Genomic DNA, 21940 nt, shown 5'->3' on the forward strand with positions numbered 1-21940 from the left:
ACCCAGGGCCTAGGCGCTGTCCCTGAGTCTCTTTGTGCTCAAGATTAGCGCTTTACCACTTGAGCCACAGCTACCACTTCCAGCTTTTTCTGAGTCGTTCACTGGAGATGAGTCTCACAGACTTTCCTGCTCAGGCTGGCTTGGAACCACAGTCCTCAGATCTTAGCCTTCTGAATAGCTAGGATTACAGGTGTGAGCCACCAGTGCCTGGCTTGAAGTACTTTTAATTTAATTTTTAGACGTTGCCTTATTTTCCACGAGACAGTTGAGGCTGAGAGCCATGAAGTAATTTGTCCAAGGTCATAGAGAGAAAGTAACAGACCTGGTGTCCAGCCTTTTTCTTTGATAAACTTCTTCAAGCCTTCTGTCTCGTATGGAATGCTGTCTCCAAAATTCAGATGGAATTTAGGTAACATATGGAGTATTGTATTTTATTTGATACAAAAGAATTATTTGATGTAAAATCAGTCACTTTCGAAGTAAAATTATATTGCATTTTCAGTTCGAATTGTTGGCTGCCAAATAGAAAAGTGCCCAGAGGTATAACTTGAGAACTCTTTACCATGGTTATTAAATACATTAGTGTGTAACCCTGCTGTTAAGATAATCACATTGTTATCATGTGAGGTAAGCTGCATCATACCTAGTTCCTAAAATATAAAAAAGACCTTGAAAGGCTGGGAATATGGCCTAGTGGCAAGAGTGGTTGCCTCCTACACATGAAGCTCTCAGTTCGATTCCCCAGCACCACATATATGGAAAATGGCCAGAGGGGGCGCTGTGGCTCAGGTGGCAGAGTGCTGGCCTTGAGCAGGAAGAAGCCAGGGAAGGTGCTCAGGCCCTGAGTCCAAGGCCCAGGAATGGCCAAAAAAAAAAGACCTTGAAAAATAGCATGCCAGGACTATAGGCTATTCTTGAATCTGGTACACAGGTTAAAGACAAGTTTATTTTCCCCTTTATGAGTGTTAATTGTTCCTTACAGAAGCACATTTTCTCCCCAATGAGAAGTAAACATGTTTACATTCTTAGATGGCAGCTCTGTATAGTATCTCCTCTTCTTCTTCTTTTTTTTGCCAGTCCTGGGCCTTGGACTCAGGGCCTGAGCACTGTCCTTGGCTTCTTTTTGCTCAAGGCTAGCACTCTCCCACTTGAGCCACAGCGCCTCTTCTGGCCTTTTCTATATATGTGGTGCTGAGGAATCGAACCCAGGGTTTCAAGTATACGAGGCAAGCACTCTGCCACTATGCCGTATTCCCAGCCCTGTCTTCTTCTTAAGAAAGCCAAATTCAACCTTTAAAAATTGGATTAAGCTACTCAAGACTTAGGGTCTTTCGTAGTCTTTATGCCTGTCTGCACTGATAGAAACTTTTGAAAGATTTGTCCTGGTGGAAAATTTATGTGCATGGTAATTGAACACACCATCTTACCTTGTTGTCTTTGTATTTTAGAAATGTTTGCCATCAGAACACACATTATACAGAGCACACATTATTTTTCCATTTTATTTAATAGGATCTTTTTATTGATTTTTAATTTTTAATTGATTTCATGTGCATTTTAAATGTACAATGTTTTTTAAATGCATTTAAAGAGAGATTGACTCATACTGAACACAATTCAAATTACTCTGTGTCTTTTTGTTTCTTTGGTTTCATGTTCAGTACTGGGGATAGAACCAGGGCTTTGTGCATGCCATGCTAATACTTTACCACAGAGCTATATCCCCAAGTTACTGTGCTTTTGAAAATTCAGTACATTTAAATGCTTACAGTATTGTAGGTTTGCTTATCAAAACCTGGTGTATTTTCGTAGTGTTAATTATTTTTAATAGTTCAGCGTTTTCTATTTTCTTGTATTTAGACAAAGTAAAATGGTAACAATATACTTTATTAAGTAATTTTTTGAGACTGATTCCACAATGAATAGTTAAAACCTATTTCTTAGGAGTTTTATTTCTTTTTTTTTCTTTAAAAGTAATATTCAGTTGAAAACTTTTTGTTTTTTATATTGCTGACATTTTGAAAGTTTTAAATTAATGGGCTTTGGGCTTTCAAATTTTTCCTTGAGAATTGTTTAGAGAAGTACATACAATTAAGACTATTACTTCAATGCCTTTTTTTTCTTATATTTTATTTAAGTCTTTGGAAAGTATGTTTCTCATTTCAGTATTTCCACTAACTCACTGTTGAATAGTTCTTTCTAAATCATTTTTCTGTCCATATTGTGTTAAAAAACCTCAGTGTTTTATTTGAAGTAGATATTGTCAACAGATTAGTTTAACCACTAATGCTTTATATACTACTAATTTTTTTATAGATTTTTAAAGAGAACCAATTTTAATTTCAGTCTGTTCATTAATGAACTTTTATTTATTTATTTATCTGTTTATTTGTGTATTTATCTGTCTTAACTATCTTTTGTGCTGGTCCTTGAACTTGAACTCGGGGCTTAGATGCTGTCCCTGAGCTTTTGTTGGTCAAAGCTAGCACTTTACTACTTAATCCACAGCTTCTACTTCTGTCTTTCTTGGTGGTTAATTGGAGATGAGAGTCTCTTGGACTTTGTTGCCCATGCTGACTCAGATCTCAGCCTCCTGGCTATCTATTATTATACTAGTGAACCATCAGCACCCAGCATTGGTTTCAAATTCTTAATACAGTACCTAACCATAGCATAAGGGGTCTGTTGCAGTGTTCCCACATATAGTGTGACAACGCATTTGTTATCTTTGGTGATAGTATGGATACCAGGAGATTGTTTGCACTGACTAATGGTTATATATTTATTTTCTGTTGTGTACCCGACATTGTCTAGGCACTGGGGATATAGAAATAAGCCTTCAAGAACCTGACCATCATTTGGGGAAATTCTGTGATACAAATGTGCCATTGCTAGGAAGAAAAAGGAAGCCGTGATGAGAAATAGAAAAAGGAGTGGCCAGTGTAGATGTAGGTGGTTGGAGCAGCTCACTATTGAGGGGACTGTAGAGAATGGGAGTAAGAAGCAAGCCTGGAAGAGCTTAGTTAAACATGTTAGTCACAAAGGAAGTGCAGTTGTAGTATTTGAAGGATGGCCAGGAAGTTAACTTTTAAAAAGTAGAGTTTAGTGATGATAAGGCTAGAGAAAGGCAGAGAGCTGGAGCTTAGGCTTTATTTGAAAGCCATGGGACACTGTCAGAGGGTTCCGGGCAGATTGGGGATAGGTCCTGACCTGCATTTGTGGGAGATCCTCTAAGATCCTTCTACTTGGATGTGGGTGGGCCTGGGCAGCAGGACTGCAGAGACTCTGCCAGTCAGAGTCTGCTGCAGTAATCCAGGTATGAATTCAGTTCTTCGGTTCAAAGCTACTTTCCATAGGAAGTAATAAAAACACAGACCAGTGACCTACTTGTGTCAGCTGGACAACTTAAGACTCATTGAAGACAGGCTCGAGAGCCATGTGTATCAGTGTGTGAGCACTGCATCTTGGTGATACGCATAGTTCAAATTATTTTGGGCAGCCACATGTACTTTCCTTGTATCATCTTAGCTCTTTCAACTCTTATTCTTGGCTTGTTTCTTTCTTCCATTCATTCATTCATTCATTCAAAAAATGTCAAGCACCTCTAATACATTTGCAGTATTATTGGAACTGCTGGGGGGATACCGCAGTGGACAGCATAAGAAGAGTCTTAGTTCTTAAGGAACCTGCAGGTATATATCAAACATGTGTGTTTGATTTTAGTTATACATGTAAATACAAATTAAATATATGCATATTTATTTAGGTCTTTGTCTTCCTCAAATAATTATTAGTTGTTTACAAATAACACCTATTTAATTTGAGGAATAATAATTTTATTTATTTGAAGAAGTCATTATTTGTATTTATTCCAGCCAGTTCTCTTTTCCCAAAAAATCATAGGAATTATTTTTTGTTATAAGAGCTATAGCTGTATCTGAATTGCGACAAAAATATAATCATTTCTTAAGCAGGGATTTAATTTTCATTCTTTTGAATTAATACTACAGCTGAATCAGGACTATAGTTATTATCAAGCATTTATTAATGAAATTGTCTATCTCTTCCACTAGACTGTCAGTTCCATGATGGAGGGAACCCATTTGTATTTGCTCACCATTGTATTCCAAGCACATAATCCTGTTCCTGGCACAGAGTAGGTGCTTACTAAATATTTACTGAATGAGTGAATGAATGAATGCATTTGTTTAACTTACCAGAAGCATTTTGAGTTCCATCTTTTTCTCTGTGCTACTTAGCAGAGTAGAAACCCAACAGTAAGAAACCCAGTGTTAATAATTAAATGTAATGCAATTCACAGAGATTGTTCTGAGGTCATATTATTCATGTTTTTTTAATGTTTATATGGCCTCATTGGTACTGAGTATAATATATTTACTGATAGTGGACTGTGAATTACTGAAATACTTTAACAGAAGTTTAAAGGACATTCTGGTTTACTTTACATCACATTTCCAGAGATTCAAGTCAGTTGAGGTATTTCTGTGGATCTGAAGCCATTATTCTTTGATAAAAAGAACATTATAAAAATTGCAAATATCAAAAAAATACATTTTTTGCTTTACAAAAGAAGCAGTTATTTAAAAAACCAACAGGCATATATGCCAAAATAATTTTAACAGGACAAAAAAAAAAAGAAACTATTTTAGATTTTGGCAGTAAGCCAGCACAACACTGTCTGCCTGTCTGCCGTAGTGAATCAGTCATCTCCAACTCTTAAGTCCGCAGCTGTTCTTATGAAAGCATTCTCTAGGTTCCTCCATGCCTTTTCCAATTCCTTTTCTACTTTGCCTTCTTTCCTCTTTCTCCTCCCATCCCCCTTCTTTTCCCTGATCCCAGCTTTGGTGAGGTGATGTCTGGTGGAGTGGACTGCCAACAGGATTGCAGAGTTGCAGGCTACCCCATGGTGTCATGGGGAGACTCAGTGGCTTCTGCTATGAGCAGGAAATGGGCAGTACAGTGGAAATCTGCTGCCCCTCCTGCAGACAAACCAGTGGACATTCAGTATACCAAGTTAATTACTTGTTAAATCCACATAGGCAAATGCGGTAGTTAGAACTCATGGTTTTCAGTTGTTAAGGATAACATTGGGAGTTTAGGCTAACAGAATCCCCTATGCTAAACTGGGAGAAGGGAAATGAAGTGTGACTATAGTTGCATTATTATTTTATTGATTTGAAATACAAATCTGTGGAATGGATTTGGGCATGTTAAAATAAATTATGGGGCTGGGAATGTGGCTTAGCGGTAGAGTACTTGCCTAGCATCCATGAAGCCCTGGGTTCAATTCCCCAGCACCATGTATACAGAAAACGACCAGAAGTGGCGCTGTGGCTCAAGTGGTAGAGTGCTAGCCTTGAGCAAAAAGAAGCCAGGGACGGTGCTCAGCCCTGAATCCCAAGCCCCAGGACTGGCAAAAAAAAAAAAAAAAAAAGAAAAGAAAAGAAAATAAATAATGGACCTGGGATATATAATGTAAAATTTAAAGTGCAGAAGTCAAGGAAATTCCTTAGGTAGAAAAATTCGAGCACTTTAAGTCAAACTGGTATATTTTCCTTGTGAGAAGGAAAGTTACAGGAGCCTTGTTAGTGGGCTAAGAAAAGGGAATTGAATTGGATCAAGATAGATAAAGTGGAGATGGAGCAGACTAGACACAGTGCAAGACTGGTTTTTAAAGCCTGAAAGGGCTTGGGAAGATAAGAAGATGTCCAACAGGCTGTGTTGGGGAGCAAGGAAGCAGGCTTTGTGTGTGGAAAGGTTTTGTTTTCTTGTTAAAAGTTGGAATAATTCATGCATACAGGGTCGAAAGCATAGCTCAAGTGGTAAGAGCACCAGCCAAGCAAATGTAGGGCCCTGAGTTTGAACCCCATTACCCAATTAAGCAGTCAGTCAATAAATGAATGAATGAAAGAAATATTTCATGATAGGAGAATGTGTTTTAAAGAGAATCTTTTAAAAATGTGCATATTCGTATAGCAAAATCTCTGCATAAACTGGAAGTTCCTCTGGATACTATATGCCCTTCAGTCTTTTCCTGAGAAATTCCTTGGTCTACTAAGTAAGCCTTTTCTCCACATTTTAATAAGTATGTCCAAATAGAAAGCTATAGTTACATTTTTGGGGACCTTTAGATCATTGTGTTTTATTAGTAGGATCTATTACACATACCTGTTTACCATCTTTGCCTCACTTAATATCTTAAGAATTTTCCTTATTAGTTCATGTGGAACTATTTCTGTTGGGTATTGCACAATAAAATTATAACTTAAACCATTCTGTCGATAAACTTTTTTTAGACTTTTGCTGTTATGAATGAACTTTTGCTGTTATGAATGAATATCCATATCCAAATTTGTTTCAAAATATGACACAGATAGCTTACGTGGCCTTGCTTGCTGTCTTTAGAAAACTAGGTTATGTTCTTACCAAAATGGCTCTTCTAACACATGCCATCCCGTTCACAGTCCCAGCAAGTGTGCTTGAGAATGCTCAGTTCTCCACAGTCAAGCCAGCACTGGGCACTGAGTTGTTTTTTGTTTTGTCAGAGTGATAAGCAGAATGATTGATGATTGTTTGTTTACATTGCCTTAATATTCATTCCTCATTTATTTGTGATGAATTGCTTGTTATTTTCATTTGCTAGTTTTTTACTATTTTCTTTTTCTAGAGGTGTGTGTGTGTGTGTGTGTGTGTGTGTGTGTGCGTGTGTGTGCGTGCATGCATGCACATGCTTGCTTGCTTTTGTTTTGTGCTGGTATTGAGACTTGAACTGAGGGCCTTTGACTCTCACTCAGCTTTTTTTGCTCAAGACTGCCAACTCATCACTTGAGCCAACCTCCAGTTCCTTGTTTGTTTGTTTTTTTTTTAATTTAAATATTCTGAGTATTGGGCCTTTTCACACTCAAGATGGTCAAAACTTTTCTAGTATAGAGCTGAACATTTTTATATTAGTGTTTTGAAAGTTTTTTCTATAAATTATTTATTTCAAGTCTGAAGCTCATGTTGTTTGTTTGTTTGTTTGTTTGTTTTGGGAGATGTTTTCTTTTGAATTATCGAAGGTAATATTACCTTCCAGGTTTCACTGTTAGTGCTTTTCTTTTTATGTCTTAAAATGATTTGGTGCATAGAACCTAATGTACCTCTCCACCTCTTTTAACATTCCTAATCTTTTTTCCTAGGAATAATTTTTTTTCTAAATTGTTTATGCATTTGTCTTTAGAGATAGAAATGAGCTTTTGTTGAACTCATTAAATGTGCATTGATAAGCTGGGCACTGGTGGCTCATGCCTGTAATAACCGCTACTCAGGAGGCTGAGATCCGAGGATTGAGGCTCAAAGCAAGTCCAGAGAGGACTTCCAAAAAGCTGGAAGTAGAGCTGTGGCTCAAGTGGTAGAGTGCTAGTCTTGAACACAAAAGCTAAGGGACAATGCTTAGGCCCTGAATTCAGGACCCAGAACTGATACCCAAACAAACACAAAAAAGTACATTGATGATCCAGAAGTAGTTTCTTTAGTGATTTTTCTCCTTGCAGTTCATTGAATAATGCATAGGTTTTCGTGGTTGGCCAATAATGCTCTTTTCTTGGTTGGTTAGTAGCCTTAATATTAGGCAGGTGGAGCAGCTGCCTGGCTTGATTCCTGGCCCCTGCCTTTCTTGGCAGATATTTTTACCCTCCCCGATCCCATTTCTTATTGTAAAATAAGGTTAATCACAGTGTCACACAGTTAAGAGGAAAATGAGATACAGCCTCTAAAATTTTTACACTTCTGTGATATGTATATTATACTAAAGCCAATGCTTGATATTAGCATAGCCAGTGTTTCTTTTATAGCTCCTCATTTGTATGGGAAACATTGTAGGGAACATTCATGGTTTTAAAATCTCACCGATTGAGTGGACGTTAGAGATTATATGCCTTACATGGATAATTCCTGACCACACAGGTTCCAGACCTCACCCCTCACCTACTAAATCAATTCTGGAATGTACACGTAGCCCAGTAATTTTCTTTTAATAAACTGCTTCTTAGCCAGTTGACTTAAAAAGCAAGTGGCTATGTAGCTTCTGCTTAAAAACTTACCGTACTGAAATAGTTGTGAGACAATAAGTTCAATAAAATAATAAAAAGTAGTTACTTCTTGTCTTTCCATTATCCTACAAATGTGAGGACAGGTTTTTATCCTTTTTTGTTCATCACTTAGTATTTAAAAAAAATTTATTCATCTTAACTTTTATTTCCTCCAATTAAGTCATAAGTTTTAGATGTGAAAGTCACCCAGTTCTTATGTATTATATAGATCATAATAAATATCAGTACTTTCATTTCTAATAAAATACTAGCCGTTTTCAGATTTGTGTTTTGAAGTAATTCTCTAATACTCCCATTTGTATTTTTAGAGCTTTTTGACAACTACATGCAACAAGATGCCCATGAATTCTTAAATTACTTACTAAATACAATTGCTGATATTTTACAAGAAGAGAGAAAGCAAGAAAAACAAAATGGTCGCTTGCCTAATGGTAATATTGACAGTGAAAATAACAACAGCACACCAGACCCAACGTGGGTTCATGAGATTTTTCAGGGAACATTAACTAATGAAACCAGATGTCTTACTTGTGAAACTGTAAGTATACCATAAAATTGTATGTAGAAAACTCATTCAGTTAATAGTTCTTTCAAGATGAGGGTATGGGACATCATTAAAAATTTAAATCATATGATAGAAATGTTACAGGCGGGGCTGGAGATATGGCCTAGAGGCAAGAGTGCTTGCCTCGTATACATGAGGCCCTGGGTTCAATTCCCCAGCACCACATATACAGAAAACGGCCAGAAGTGGTGCTGTGGCCCAAGTGGCAGAGTGCTAGCCTTGAGCAAAACAGAAGCCAGGGACAGTGCTCAGGCCCTGAGTCCAAGGCCCAGGACTGGCAAAAAAAAAAAAAAAAAAAAGTTACAGGCATACTTTTCAGTTGAAAGAGGAATGTATCTGCATTTCCTGTTTTTGTTTGTTTTTTTTTGCCAGTCCTGGGCCTTGGACTCAGGGCCTGAGCACTGTCCCTGGCCTCTTCTTGCTCAAGGCTAGCACTCTGCCACTTGAGCCACAGCGCCCCCTCTGGCCGTTTTCCATATATGTGGTGCTGGGGAATCAAACTGAGAGCTTCATGTGTAGGAGGCAAGTACTCTTGCCACTAGGCCATACTCCCAGCCCACTTATGTCCTGTTTTTGACAGTGAATGCCTTCTATGATAGAAGGAAATTGACCGAGATGGAACTCTCCTTTTATTTCAGTTTAGAAAGACTCCAAAAACTATGTTGTAAGAACTATGTGTTTTCTGTAAGTTCATGGAAACTTACAGGCTAGGTAGGAATAGTCACACACGTCTCTGTGGACAAGAGTACATACTGAGAAAAGTGTTAGGTGATTTTCTCATTGTGAAACAGAAACCGGATAGTCTAGGTCAGTCACTCACCATGACCTCTTGAAGTAGTCAAGCGTTGTGGCAAATATGACGTGTGTGAGGCTGCTGCTAGCCTACATACAACAGTGAACTGTACCTGTAGAAGGAATACACTAATAGACAACAATAGTACACAGTATAATTAATACATAAAATGCTAACATTGTTTATTAAGCAGTAGGTGATGTTCCTCATGGTACTGTCCTTTTTTTTTAGTATAACTGATAGTACAGTAGGTTTATTGAGACATCACTGCACATACATGAGTGACACATATTCTGAAAAAAATCAGAGCATTCACATCCAATTAATGACCACTGTCACATGTATACATCTTAATTAGTGAAGTAAATTTATTACTGGAGGGAACAGTACTAGTAGATAAATAAAATTCCCTTCCAAAGTAAATGAGATCCAATGAAAGCAGGATACCTGAGTGCTTGAGTGCATTGCATAGCCTGTGGTGATGTTTTGGTTAGCATAAGGGTGTCTTCGGTCTGAGTATCTCCATTGCCCCAACTACCAGTTACGGTCTTTGCTGGACATTGATGTCAGGAAGTGGGCTGAGTCTGTCTTTATCTTTATCCTGTTGCACGAACTCCAATGATTATTTATTTATTTTTATTTTTTGCCAGTCCTGGGCCTTGGACTCAGGGCCTGAGCACTATCCCTGGCTTCTTTTTGCTCAAGGCTAGCGCTCTGCCACTTGAGCCACAGTGCCACTTCTGGCCATTTTCTATATATGTGGTGCTAGGGAATCGAACCCAGGGCTTCATGTATACGAGGCCAGTGCTCTACCACTAGGCCATATTCCCAGCCCTCCAATGATTATTTTAAGAGAAGCTTTTAAGGAAAAATGTTACAGCTAAGTTCCAAACTTTAAGAAATGTACTGCCACTGGGAACATGGCCTAGTGGCAAGAGTGCTTGCCTCGTATACAGGAAGCCCTGGGTTTGATTCCTCAGTACCACATGTACAGAAAACGGCCAGAAGTGGCGCTGTGGCCCAAGTGGCAGAGTGCTAGCCTTGAGCAAAAAGAAGCCAGGGACCCTGCTCAGGCCCTGAGTCCAAGCTCCAGGACTGGCAAAAAAGAAAAAAAAAGAAAAAAAGAAGCATACTGCCAAGTTATTGCAGCAATATATTCCATTAGAATAGTAAGTATAACCAAGGAATTGACAGTTTTTTATTGTTATAATGGAATTTTATTTGTTAGAAGATGACCAGAATATATATGCTTTAATACTCTTCAGTGAAACAAAATATTTGAATTTGCTGGAGAAATGCTGGACTGGAGGCATGATTCAAGTGGTAAAGTACTGCCTAACAAGTATAGAGCCCTGAGTTCAAACCTCAAACCATGAGAGGTCGCGGCAGGGTGAGGGGGGAAGAAGAGAGAAAGATGAAAAGGAGAAATAGAAGAAAGGGAAGGGAGGGAAGGAAAGGGAAAGTTGTGTGGGGAGGGGGTAGTATAGTCAGTAATATATGAAACTAGTAAGGTAGACTAGGAACATTCAAGATACCAAAAGCCTTTGAAGTCTTAAATCTTAACAGTGGCTACAAGATTTTGTAGAGATACAACTTTGTGTGTGTGGACACGCACACATGTGCATGCTGGTCCTGGGGCTTAAATTCAAGGCCTGGTCACTGCCCCGGAGCTGCTTTTTTTTTTTTTTTTTTGCCTCAAGGCTAGTGCTTTACTACTTGAACCACAGCTCCACTTCCAGGTTTTTGGTGGTTGGTTGAAAGTAAGAGGCTCACATAGTTTCCTGCTCCCAGGCTAGCTTCAAACGACAATTCTTAGATCTCAGCCTCCTCAGTTGCTAGGATTATAGGCATGAGCCACAAGCACCTACCAACTTACACATTTTGAAAGGTATCGGTCATTCTTGCTCTAAAGTGTTTGAATACTTATAAATGTAACTTGGAAGGATCCCAATCTTTCCAGCCATTCTTTAGTAAGCCCTTCTGAATGTAGCCTGTATTTGCAGGTATGTTCCCAAGAACTAAACATGGTTTTAGAATATTTAAGTCTAAGACATTATAATACAGTTTGAGTAAATATGATAGTGCCTTGTCTTTATCAAACTAAGCTAGAGGGATAGGACCTAGTACTTCTCAAATGTGAATATGTATCATTTCATTTTTGATATTATGCCAATATTTAAGAACTAACTATGCCATGTGCAAGATGAGCAGAGGGGGATAAAAGATGATTAAGACCTAAGTCTGACCTCAAGATGCTGACTGGGTAAAGACTGGCCAACAAATATCCCCAGCATAGTAATGTCACACAAGTCAGATGGAAATGGGAGGTGCTTGGAAAGATGAGGGGTGGACTTCCTAGAAAAGCTAGAGCTTGTATTGGAGTAATGCATTTGTTACCACTTCACTGAATCTTATTTCTGCAACCTACTCTTCTACTGATCTTCTCTATTCTGTGAGGGTTCCTTCCAGAGTTCCTTCTCAGTCTCAATTCTTTCGCTTTCCTTTTTCCATTCTTTTTTTTTTTTTTTTTGTATGTGTGTGTGTACTAGGGAATCAAACCCAAGATGTTGTATTTGCTAGGCAAGCGCTTTGCCACTGAGCTACATCCCAGTCTCTTTTTCCATTCTTTAGTCACTGTGTTCACTGGGATCTCATTGTGTGTGGCATTATTCATGAGCAGGAGTTTGTTTGATTTTTATTGTTACATGGACTGATGAGTCCAAGTCCACATCCAGTTTGGGTGTCTTCCTGAGCTTTTTAGACTTGTCTTCTCTGATAAGCTAGATATGATGTGTTAGAAAGATGTATTATTAGCCCAATATTAACCAGACATGCTCAACACCACTGTGTGTGTGTGTCTTGGTCCTGGGACTTGGGCTGAGTACTGTCCCAAAGTTTCTTTTGTTCCAATCTAGTGCTTTGCTGCTTAAGCCACTCCTCCATTCCCATCACAACCACTTTTTCAGGTACAACACAGGTGTAAAACATAGCAACTCCAGGTTACAACCAGATAATCCAGAGTAGCCTTTGTCAGAGTTTCATATTACCCTAAAGGTGAATATTTAAAATAAAGACCCCTGAGACAATATCTCAGAACCTCATTTTCTTTTTTTTTTTTTTTATTAATTGGACATAAATTTTTTTACAAGGTGTTGTGCAAAGAGGGTGCAGTTACATAGTAGGGCAGTGTGTACATTTCTTATGATGTCTTACAACCTGTTTTTCTATCCCTTGTCTAGGTCAGGTTGACATATATGCAATATACAATGTATCAAGAACATATACAGTATCAGAACCTCATTTTCAGAAGCAATCTCTTTGGAAAATGCCAAGCTGTTTTTTGTTTGTCTGTTTGCTTTTCTTTTCTTTTTTCTTTTGTCAGTCATAGGGCTTGAACTCAGGCCAGGGTGTTGTCCCTAAGCTCTTTAGCTCAAGGCTAGCATTCTACCATTTTGAGCCACAACACTACTTCCAGATTTCTGGTGGTTAATTGGAGGTAAGAGTCTCAGGGACTTTCTTGCCAGGGGTGACTTTGAACCATGATCCCCAGATCTCAGCCTCCTGAATAGCTAGGATTACAGATGTGAGCCACCAGCCCCTGGCTTTTTTTTTTTTTTTTTTTTTTTTTTTTGAGACAAGATCACTCTATGTAGCTCTGCCTCCATCTTCTGAAAGCTGGGATTATAGACATGAGCCATCATGCTTGGCCCAACAGGCTGTTTTTTCTTTTATCATACACATAAATCACTCTGATCTCATTGTAGCTACCTCTGCCCTAGTGACCCTTGTCACCCTATCAGATTCTCTAACTTGTGCTCAATATGTTTTCTCTAAATACATCATATTCTCTTAGATGTCTCTGATTTGTCTCCCCGCCATCTTTTTCACTGGAATTTTTGAGACCCAGATTGTAATTGTAGTGGAATGGCACCTTATGTGAGGGTTTCAGTTCTAAGTTAGAACTAAGTAAATTTAGAAATGAAGCTGTCAGTCACTCTTGAAATCCCTTCATCTGTCATACACAGTCTGCACAGTATTCCTGTTTATTCATAGTTGTGTAGATGTGTACAACCTTACAGTCTGTCACTGCTTTGTGGTTCAGAGCTTACAAGTGATGCAATATTGAAACAGGAAAGCATTTGTGAACTGTGTAGTGATGAGAGGCACAGGGGAACAAGTCAGGCACGTTATGTCTCCTGTTGCATGCTCACCCCGGGAATAGGAACAGACCACTAAACAGGTAGGGAGATTTCTGCCTGAAGTTCTGTCCTACTGCAGTTCAAATGAGCAAGTAATAACTACTTTTTTTAAATGCAAGATTTACTTGTAAATCAGAACTTTATATTAGATGCTTTGGGAGAGATATAGGTAGGTTATAAATAGATACTAATTTGGCATTTGGGGCTAAATTATTTTTATTTGCATCCATTAGCTGGTCACGGGGGAGATTTTATTGTGGTATTCCCATACATTTATGCAGTGTATTCCAGCCTATCCCTCTATCATTCTCTCTCATCCTTCTTACCCCCTTCCTGATACAATTTCAGGAAGCTTTATTGTTCCATTGTTGTGCATGTCAACAGTTTATTTTGATAATATCCATCCTCATAGCTCAGTTACCTCTTGGTGATACCCAGGGAACTATTTTCCTAAATCATAAAACAGGTATGAGGTCCTTTGTCATACCTTCTCATTCAGACGTAGGCTGTGTACAAGTTCAGCCTTAGTTTGTGTACAAGTTCTTGCATCATACTACCTTTGCCAGTGAGACAGTCATATGTTTACATTGGTATCTTACTTACATTTGTACTATGGGCATCTATTCAATGTTCTTTTAGTTAGTCAAATGAAGTAGTTATCTTTAATCTTGAGGAAGAATAGTTCTATATTACTGATAGAATGCATTTAATTCTGCCATCTGCAAACCATGGTTCCTAATATTTACAGAAATTAAAGGCAATTTTCTTACTTTTACAGATAAGCAGCAAAGATGAAGATTTTTTAGACCTTTCTGTAGATGTGGAACAAAACACATCAATTACTCACTGTTTAAGGTATGTGAAATTATCTGCCTTGAAATTGAGTGATTGCTTTTGATTTTGAATATTTTTAATGAATTGATTTTTCTGGTAATACAAAATAAATGTGTTTTGAATTTTGCACAGAGGTTTTAGCAACACAGAAACTCTCTGCAGTGAATATAAATATTACTGTGAAGAGTGTCGCAGCAAGCAGGAAGCACACAAACGGTGAGTTTCGTGCCTTTGGAATTTGTGAGGGCGTCTTCAGTCATGGAGGTTGGAGATGGGCTTTTCTCTAGCTGAACATGATCTAGCTGAACATGGAAGTTGATACTGACTAAAACTTGTCCGTTTTATCACCAACAAAGTTGAGGCTTATTAAGTAGTAACAAAATACTTTTACCTGATGCTTTTTTTATTTAAAAAAATTCTGTAGCAAAACACATCATGGAATCGTCATAAATGAGTACATATGAAATATTAGGCTTTTCTAATGATTTGTAGACTTTTTTTTTGTTAGTGAGGGAAAGGGTAAGGGAGAAAGGGTCCTTTACCCTATATTCCATCCTCTGCTGTTCTTACATAGGGGATTATTATGTGTCCTTATAAGTTAAAGGACTGGTTTTGGGTGCCAAGAAATGGAACAACCACTATCTACCAACTATCATTGTGTTACTCTTTGTTTTGCAACAGTTTCAAACTTACTGAAAAATTGTATGAACATTGTCAGGAAATGTTCTTTTACCTTCGACCATTTTGAAAGTACATTGCAAATCTGATGGCTCAATCCTAGAAATGTTAATAAATGTTTCTTTTCAACAGGAAAGTTTTCTTGTTCCTGTGTCCATCCAAGTAAGGGCAGTAATAGTGACATGCTTGCTGTTCCCGTGGGTCGCATTCTTCTATCACGAATTAGTCTCATCAGTTCCTTTTTAGGAGCAGGGCCCAGTCCAGAAACACAGGTCATGTTTAGTATTAATGTCCTGTATATTTGGAAGAGTTCCTCAGTCTTTCCTTGACTTTACTGGTCATAACTATTGAAAATCTCAGGTTAGTGATTCTATCACTTGAGTTTATTTTGTATTTTCTCATGACTAAACTCAGAAAGGCATCTTGCAGAAGTGATGCTGTGGTCTCTTAAATAGCAAATAGTCGTGTTATGTCCATGTGTTGAAGCATACCTGCTTTCCTAGAATGACTCGTAGTATTTAGCCAGGCACACAGCTAAGATTTATTACAAGGAAAGGATACAGAGCACAGTCAGCAAGCCCAAATCCAGGCAAGCTTCCAAGAGTTAACTCTTCCTGCGAAGTCACACAGATACTTAATTTTTCTAGCATAGTGACATCATGGGAAGTGACAATATAAACTCAGTGCCCAGTCACAGAGTACCCTTTGCCTAGCCTGTACCCAATCCCAGGCTCCCAGAAGGAAACCAGGTGTTCAGCATAAAGTGGATTGTGAAGTCTGTGCACAAGGAGGTACCTCTAGTCCTTTGTGCTCTGGGTATTTGTTGAGATAGCTCTCACTTTTTGCATAGGCCAGCCTGTATCATAATCTTTCCATTTACACTTTCTACTATAGCTGGGATGCCAGAGACTTGCCACCACACCCAGCCTTTTTTTGTTGAGATATGAGGGTCTTTTTGTTTTGTTTTGTTTTGTTTGGGCTAGCCTGGAATTATTATCTTTCTGATCTTGAACTTATGTAGCAGGAATGACATGTGTATGCCACTATTGCCAGCTATTGGTTGTGAAGGGAGTCCCACATCCTTTTTCCCTGAGCTTACCACGAATCCACTATCTTCCTGATCTTCATCTCTCAAACAGCTAGATTACACGTGTGAGCCACCATGCTTGGTTATTTTTACATGTGTTAGAGATGAAGTTCTCCACTCTCATCTTCTTGCTCACATCCCAAACGATCACTGTCATGGCTTCCACATACAGTCATAGCAAACCCATTGTACATGTGCTACAATTAATCTGTTAAACAACTTGGCTTAAAATTGCATGGAGGCTGGAAATGTGGCTTAGTGGTAGAGTGCTTGCATGCATGAATGGGTTTGATTTCTCAGTACCACATAAACAGAAAAGGCCAGAAGTGGTTGAGTGCTAGCCCAAACAAAAAAGGCTCAGGGACAGTGCCCAAGCCCTGAGTTCAAGCCTTAGGACTGCCTCCCCCCCCAAAAAAAAAGAACATGAAATTCAGACCTTAGAATTGTGTGTCTGTGTGGTTAGGACTTCTAAGGATACTAATAAGTTCCTATGTGTTTATGGATATTCTGTGTATTGTGCCAAAGCTTGCATGTTAGTGTCCTCTTTGCGTAGTTTACTTAAAGAATGGGAATTGGAGTTGGAGATTTAGTTCAGTGGAAGAGCATTTGCCTGGCAAATGCAAAGCCCTGAGTTCAGTCCCCACTCTGGGGTAAAAAAAACCAACAAAAAAAAACAAAAACGAAAACTCACTTTAAAAATGTTTTCTGGACTGCATGCTTTTAGGTCACACCTGTAATCCCAGTTACTCAAGAGGCTGAGATCTAGGATCAGGGTTCAAAGCCAGCACAGGCAGAAATTTCAGGAGAAAGAGAGAGAGAGAGAGAGAGTGTATGTGTGTGTGTGTGGACTGAGGCTTGAACTCAGGGCCTGGTGTTGCTCCTTTCACTTGAGCCACAGATGGACTTTCTCTAGGAGATTGTCTTCTTCAGTTAATCAGCAAGAAACTAGACTGGAGGTATAGAGTGCTTCTTGAGAAAGCAGGCTTAGCAGGCACTAGGTCCTAACTAAGTTCAAATCCAGACACCAGTCCCCTTTGCTCCCCCCCCCAAAAAAAAAATTATAAACCAATTTAAAGAAGATTTTTTAAATCAATATTTAATTGAAACTTTAATGTCCTCCTTTGTTTGTTTTGTTTTGTGGTCCTGGGAATGGAACCCAGGGCGTGATACATGAATGGTTAGCCAGTTAATTCTAAAACAACTTTTTACAAAAAATAAGGGCGGTGATATTATTATTTCCACACAAACTTTGAATGGAAAGAAAACCAGAAGCCTATAAATTCTTTGTTGTATTGTGGAATTGGTGTTTTGAACAGAAAATAACCGTGTGTGTGTGCGTGTGTGTGCCTGTGCTGGGGCTTGAATTTAGTTCTGTGCCTTTTTTCCCTCAAGGCTGGCACTCTACCAGTTGGGCTACAGCTCTACTTCTGCTTTTTTCCCCCCTGGTTAATTAGAGATAAGAATCTCATAGAAGCCTGGGCTAGCTTTGCGATGCAATTTTCAGATCTCAACCTCTTGAGTAGTAGGACTACAGGTATGAGCTGAAAATAACTTCTCTTTCCTGCTGCAAAATAACTTTACATTCTTTGCATATATCTTTATAAAGTCATGTAAGCAGTTTTTTCTACCTGTGCCAGAGCATTTTGATGTGAGCCAAATTCTGTAAGCTAGTCTCTCATCTTTAAAATACACATTTAAAAAATACATTTGCCGATCTCATATTTAGTTTCTCTGTGGTAGGTGAGTGTTTTCCTTTAAGGGGATCTCAGCAAGGTAGTCTTCCTTGTCTTCATATGTTGTCTAATCAGACATGCTTTTTTATTATCATTTAGATGTCAGGATAATCATTTTATGATCAATATTCACACTCCATTGGGTGTTTTCAAAGGGATACTTTGTTCTTTAAAGAGTGTCTTGTAGCAACTCTGTGTCAATTGAGTCACTAATATGATAGATTATTTATATGTTTATATCTAGACTTTAACTTAAGTATGCTAACTAGAAACTTTCATCAGTGTTATCTGAAGTTTGTTTTGTAATTTATTTAAACATTTTCTATTGTTTGACTAGTAAGAAGTCTTCATTATATAAAGGAATTATAGAAGTAGGTTTTTCTCATGCTATATTTGATATGTCACATTTAATTGATATTCAAGAATGGAATTACTAAGAGACCATAAGGACTATCAACTTATATTTCTTGATTGCTTCAAAGATTGAATGTTTACTTCTATTTTGACTACGCTTTTTCAAAGCCCAGATTAGTTGTGTGATAAACATTTTAGGGATATTAAGCAGCCTGCTAAAATGTTTAGGAATGGAGATTTAATACTATTGAAGTGTTTTTCCCTATTGTTAGAGGCAGTGACTTCCTTCCCTCCCTCTCTCCCCCCTTCCATTATGGAAAAAGTCTTTTGCTCCATTGAACCTGCATTCAGTTCAGTTTTGTAGCATTTGGCAAGTATCATGCACCAGGCGGAATGCCTGTTGAGGAATAAAAACAGAGCTTGTACTTGTTAAGAGTTCAAATTGTAAAGGAAGAAAAGAAATGGTTTGACATTTTGTTTTTTGTGTGTATGTACACGTTATGGAACCTTGGCATATTATGAAGTGAGCCTGTTAAATGCTGATGGAAGATTGTAGAGAATTGTCATTTGAGCTGAGCCTTACAGGGGAACCTTTTTTCTGCCAAGGACCATTTGGTATTATAACATCATTACAGACAATACAAATTATCAACACAGGCAGACAGGCTACAGGAATTGACAAGAAGCACACATGTCTGCCCTGCCCTATACTGTATGATTCCCTGGCCCTTATGGTGGGATAGTCCCCACCCTGTGAGAACAGATGGTCAGAGTGGAAGTGAGTGTCTCCTAAAGGATACTAGCCTATAAAGGGCAGCTCATGTTTCGCAAGTAAAAAACAGACTCTTAAATTTTCAAATTATTTTGTTTCTTTTTGAGTCACCGTTCATATTTGTTATTCCTGGCAAACCACTTTAACTGAATAGTCTTTGATACTTACCTTGTTTCAGTCCCCCATTGTTAATTTGTGCTTGTACTATATATAGGTTGATAAAGCAAATGTGTTTCAGTCTCCACTTTTTAACTTCCAGAGGAATTGGCTGCTTTAAGGAACCCATTTTTCCTCTACTACTTTGTGAGGTATCACATCTCTTTGGTCTTATTATAAGAAGGGATCTATGTTTGCAAGACAGATTTCTTGACAAAGGCCTGGTACCATCCTTCTGTTTTGGAGCCCTTTTGAGTTGTGTGTCAGATTATATGACTCTGTGGTCAGGTGGGTAGATTTAGTATGTATAGAATGCTGTTTTACCCTTATAAAAATAACAGAGCGATGTGGGTGAGAAATATGCAAAACTGGGAAGTGCTGGGCTTTAAGAAACAACATTAGTTAGCTGTTTATTAGTCTCTCTTAAGTTGAATCATTCTTTGAAGGGCACAGTGGATGAAATTTTGTTTTCATCTTTATTTTTAATAGGATGAAAGTTAAGAAACTGCCCATGATTCTAGCTCTCCACCTGAAGAGATTTAAATATATGGATCAACTTCATCGATATACAAAACTTTCATACCGGGTAGTTTTCCCTTTAGAACTTCGTCTGTTTAACACTTCAGGAGATGCAACCAATCCTGACAGGATGTATGACCTTGTTGCTGTTGTGGTTCACTGTGGAAGGTAACTGTGGCACTGGGGACCTTGTAGTGAATAGAGCAGAACACTGTGTGTTCAGGAGTGATTCTGATGGAGATTTTTTTTTAATTGGTGTTTTTGAAACTAGGTTTCAAAAAACATCTAGCCAGGCTGGTCTAGAACTCACTTTGTAGCTCATAATCTTCCTGCCTTGGCTTCTCAAGTCCTTAAAACTAGAGGCCTATGCCACCACACCAAGATATGTATCTTTTTGTGTGTGTGTGCTGGTCCTGGTGCTTGAACTCAGGTCCTGGGTACTATTCCTTAGCTTTTTTGCTCACGGGTAGCACTGTACCACTTGAGGCACAGCACCACTTCTGGCTTTTTGGGACAGTTAATTGGAGATGAGAGTCTCACAGACTCTCTTGCCCAGGTTAACTTTGAACCACAATCCTCAGGTGTCAGCTTCCTGAATAGTCAGGATTAAAGGCCTGAGCCACTGGCACCTGGCCAGGATGAATGTGTGTTTGCGTGTGCATGTGCGCATGCATACGTGTGTGTGTGTGCGCGTGTAAATTTATAAGATACAAAAATTCCATCTATAAAGCAATCATGTAATGAAAACTTGTATTGGGAGGGAGCATATAGTCTTTACTGACTGCTCTTTTAAAGCTCTAAAACACTGTGCTCAATTTTTTTCCCTTAACTTTGGAAAACTTGTACTAATTACTTGATATTAAAATCGAATGCCATTTCAAAATTAGAGTAGCTTTAACTTTTGGGGGAGAAATGCCAGGTAAAGGATATTTTTATGTCTCAATAAAAGATGAAATTTAAAGCATGAAAATGATGTAGTTAAACATACAGGATTAACTTTATTGTTTTCTTTTCTTTCAGTGGTCCCAATCGTGGCCATTATATTGCAATAGTTAAGAGTCATGATTTTTGGTTGTTGTTTGATGATGACATTGTAGAAGTAAGTAGTTTCTTAATTTCTCTAAACCTGTGACTGCATTTGCCCTTTTTGATATATGACTTCATTTTTTTTTTTTTTTTTTTTTGCCAGTACTGGGGTTTGGACTCAGAGCCTGAGCACTGTCCCTGGCTTCTTTTTGCTCAAGGCTAGCACTCTACCACTTGAGCCACAGTTCCAAATTCTGGCCGTTTTCTGTATATGTGGTGCTGGGGAATCGAACCCAGGGCTTTGTGTATACAAGGCAAGCACTCATGCCACTAGGCAATATTCCCAGGCCCATGACTTCATTTTTTAAAATAATTTTTTATTCATATATGATGGTAAATATTTGATAATTTGGGGGGCCTTTAGATTGTGATCTGATTCCTGCTTTTTATTCACAAAACCGATAGAAATAAGGGAAGGCTTTCAAGAGAACAAATTGTTGTTCTTGTTGTTTTTAAAGGCTTTCTTCATTTTACTTTTTTTTTGTTTGTTTGTTTTTTTGTTTTTTTTTTGTTTTTTTGGCCAGTCCTGGGCCTTGGACTCAGAGCCTGAGCACTGTCCCTGGCTTCCTTTTGCTCAAGGCTAGCACTCTGCCACTTGAGCCACAGCACCACTTCTGGCCATTTTCTGTATATGTGGTGCTGGGGAATCGAACCCAGGGCATCATGTATACGAGGCAAGCTCTCTTGCCACTAGGCCATATCCCCAGCCCGGCTTTATTCATTTTAGAAAGCATTACTGAGGGACTGGGAATATGGCTTAGTGGTAGAGTGCTTGCCATGCCTGCATGAAGCCCTGAGTTCGAATCCTCAGTACCACATAAACAGAAAAGGGCTGGAACTGGTGCTGTGGCTCACGAGGTAGAGTGCTAGTCTTGAGCAAAAGATCTCAGGGACAGCGCTCAGGCCCTGAGTTCAAGCCCAGGACTGGCCAAAAAAAAAAAAAAAAAAGTATTACTGAGCTGTCTAATATACTTTCAATATAGTCTTGTTCAGAACTTGAGATTTTAATCACATGAGTATACACGTGTGCGTGCGCATGCATGCATACACACA

The 21940-nt window shown here is 38.6% G+C and overlaps 1 protein-coding gene across 3 annotated transcripts in view; it reads left to right on the forward strand.

Annotated features, from left to right (window-relative positions):
• Usp12 (ubiquitin specific peptidase 12) overlaps positions 1–21940 on the forward strand; it is an 85067-nt gene that overhangs the window by 59058 nt on the left and 4069 nt on the right. For 2 of the 3 annotated variants that reach the window (XM_048341605.1, XM_048341606.1), the window contains 5 exons: positions 8420–8649; positions 14447–14523; positions 14635–14718; positions 19772–19969; positions 20822–20900. In XM_048341605.1, coding sequence (XP_048197562.1) covers positions 8420–8649; positions 14447–14523; positions 14635–14718; positions 19772–19969; positions 20822–20900 — 668 coding nt within the window. Of the gene's footprint in view, positions 1–4073; positions 4157–8419; positions 8650–14446; positions 14524–14634; positions 14719–19771; positions 19970–20821; positions 20901–21940 lie in introns of all 3 variants that reach the window. The other variant, XM_048341607.1, reaches the window with a different exon arrangement.

The sequence above is a fragment of the Perognathus longimembris genome, chromosome 3, assembly GCF_023159225.1.
Source record: "Perognathus longimembris pacificus isolate PPM17 chromosome 3, ASM2315922v1, whole genome shotgun sequence".
NCBI lineage: Eukaryota > Metazoa > Chordata > Mammalia > Rodentia > Heteromyidae > Perognathus > Perognathus longimembris.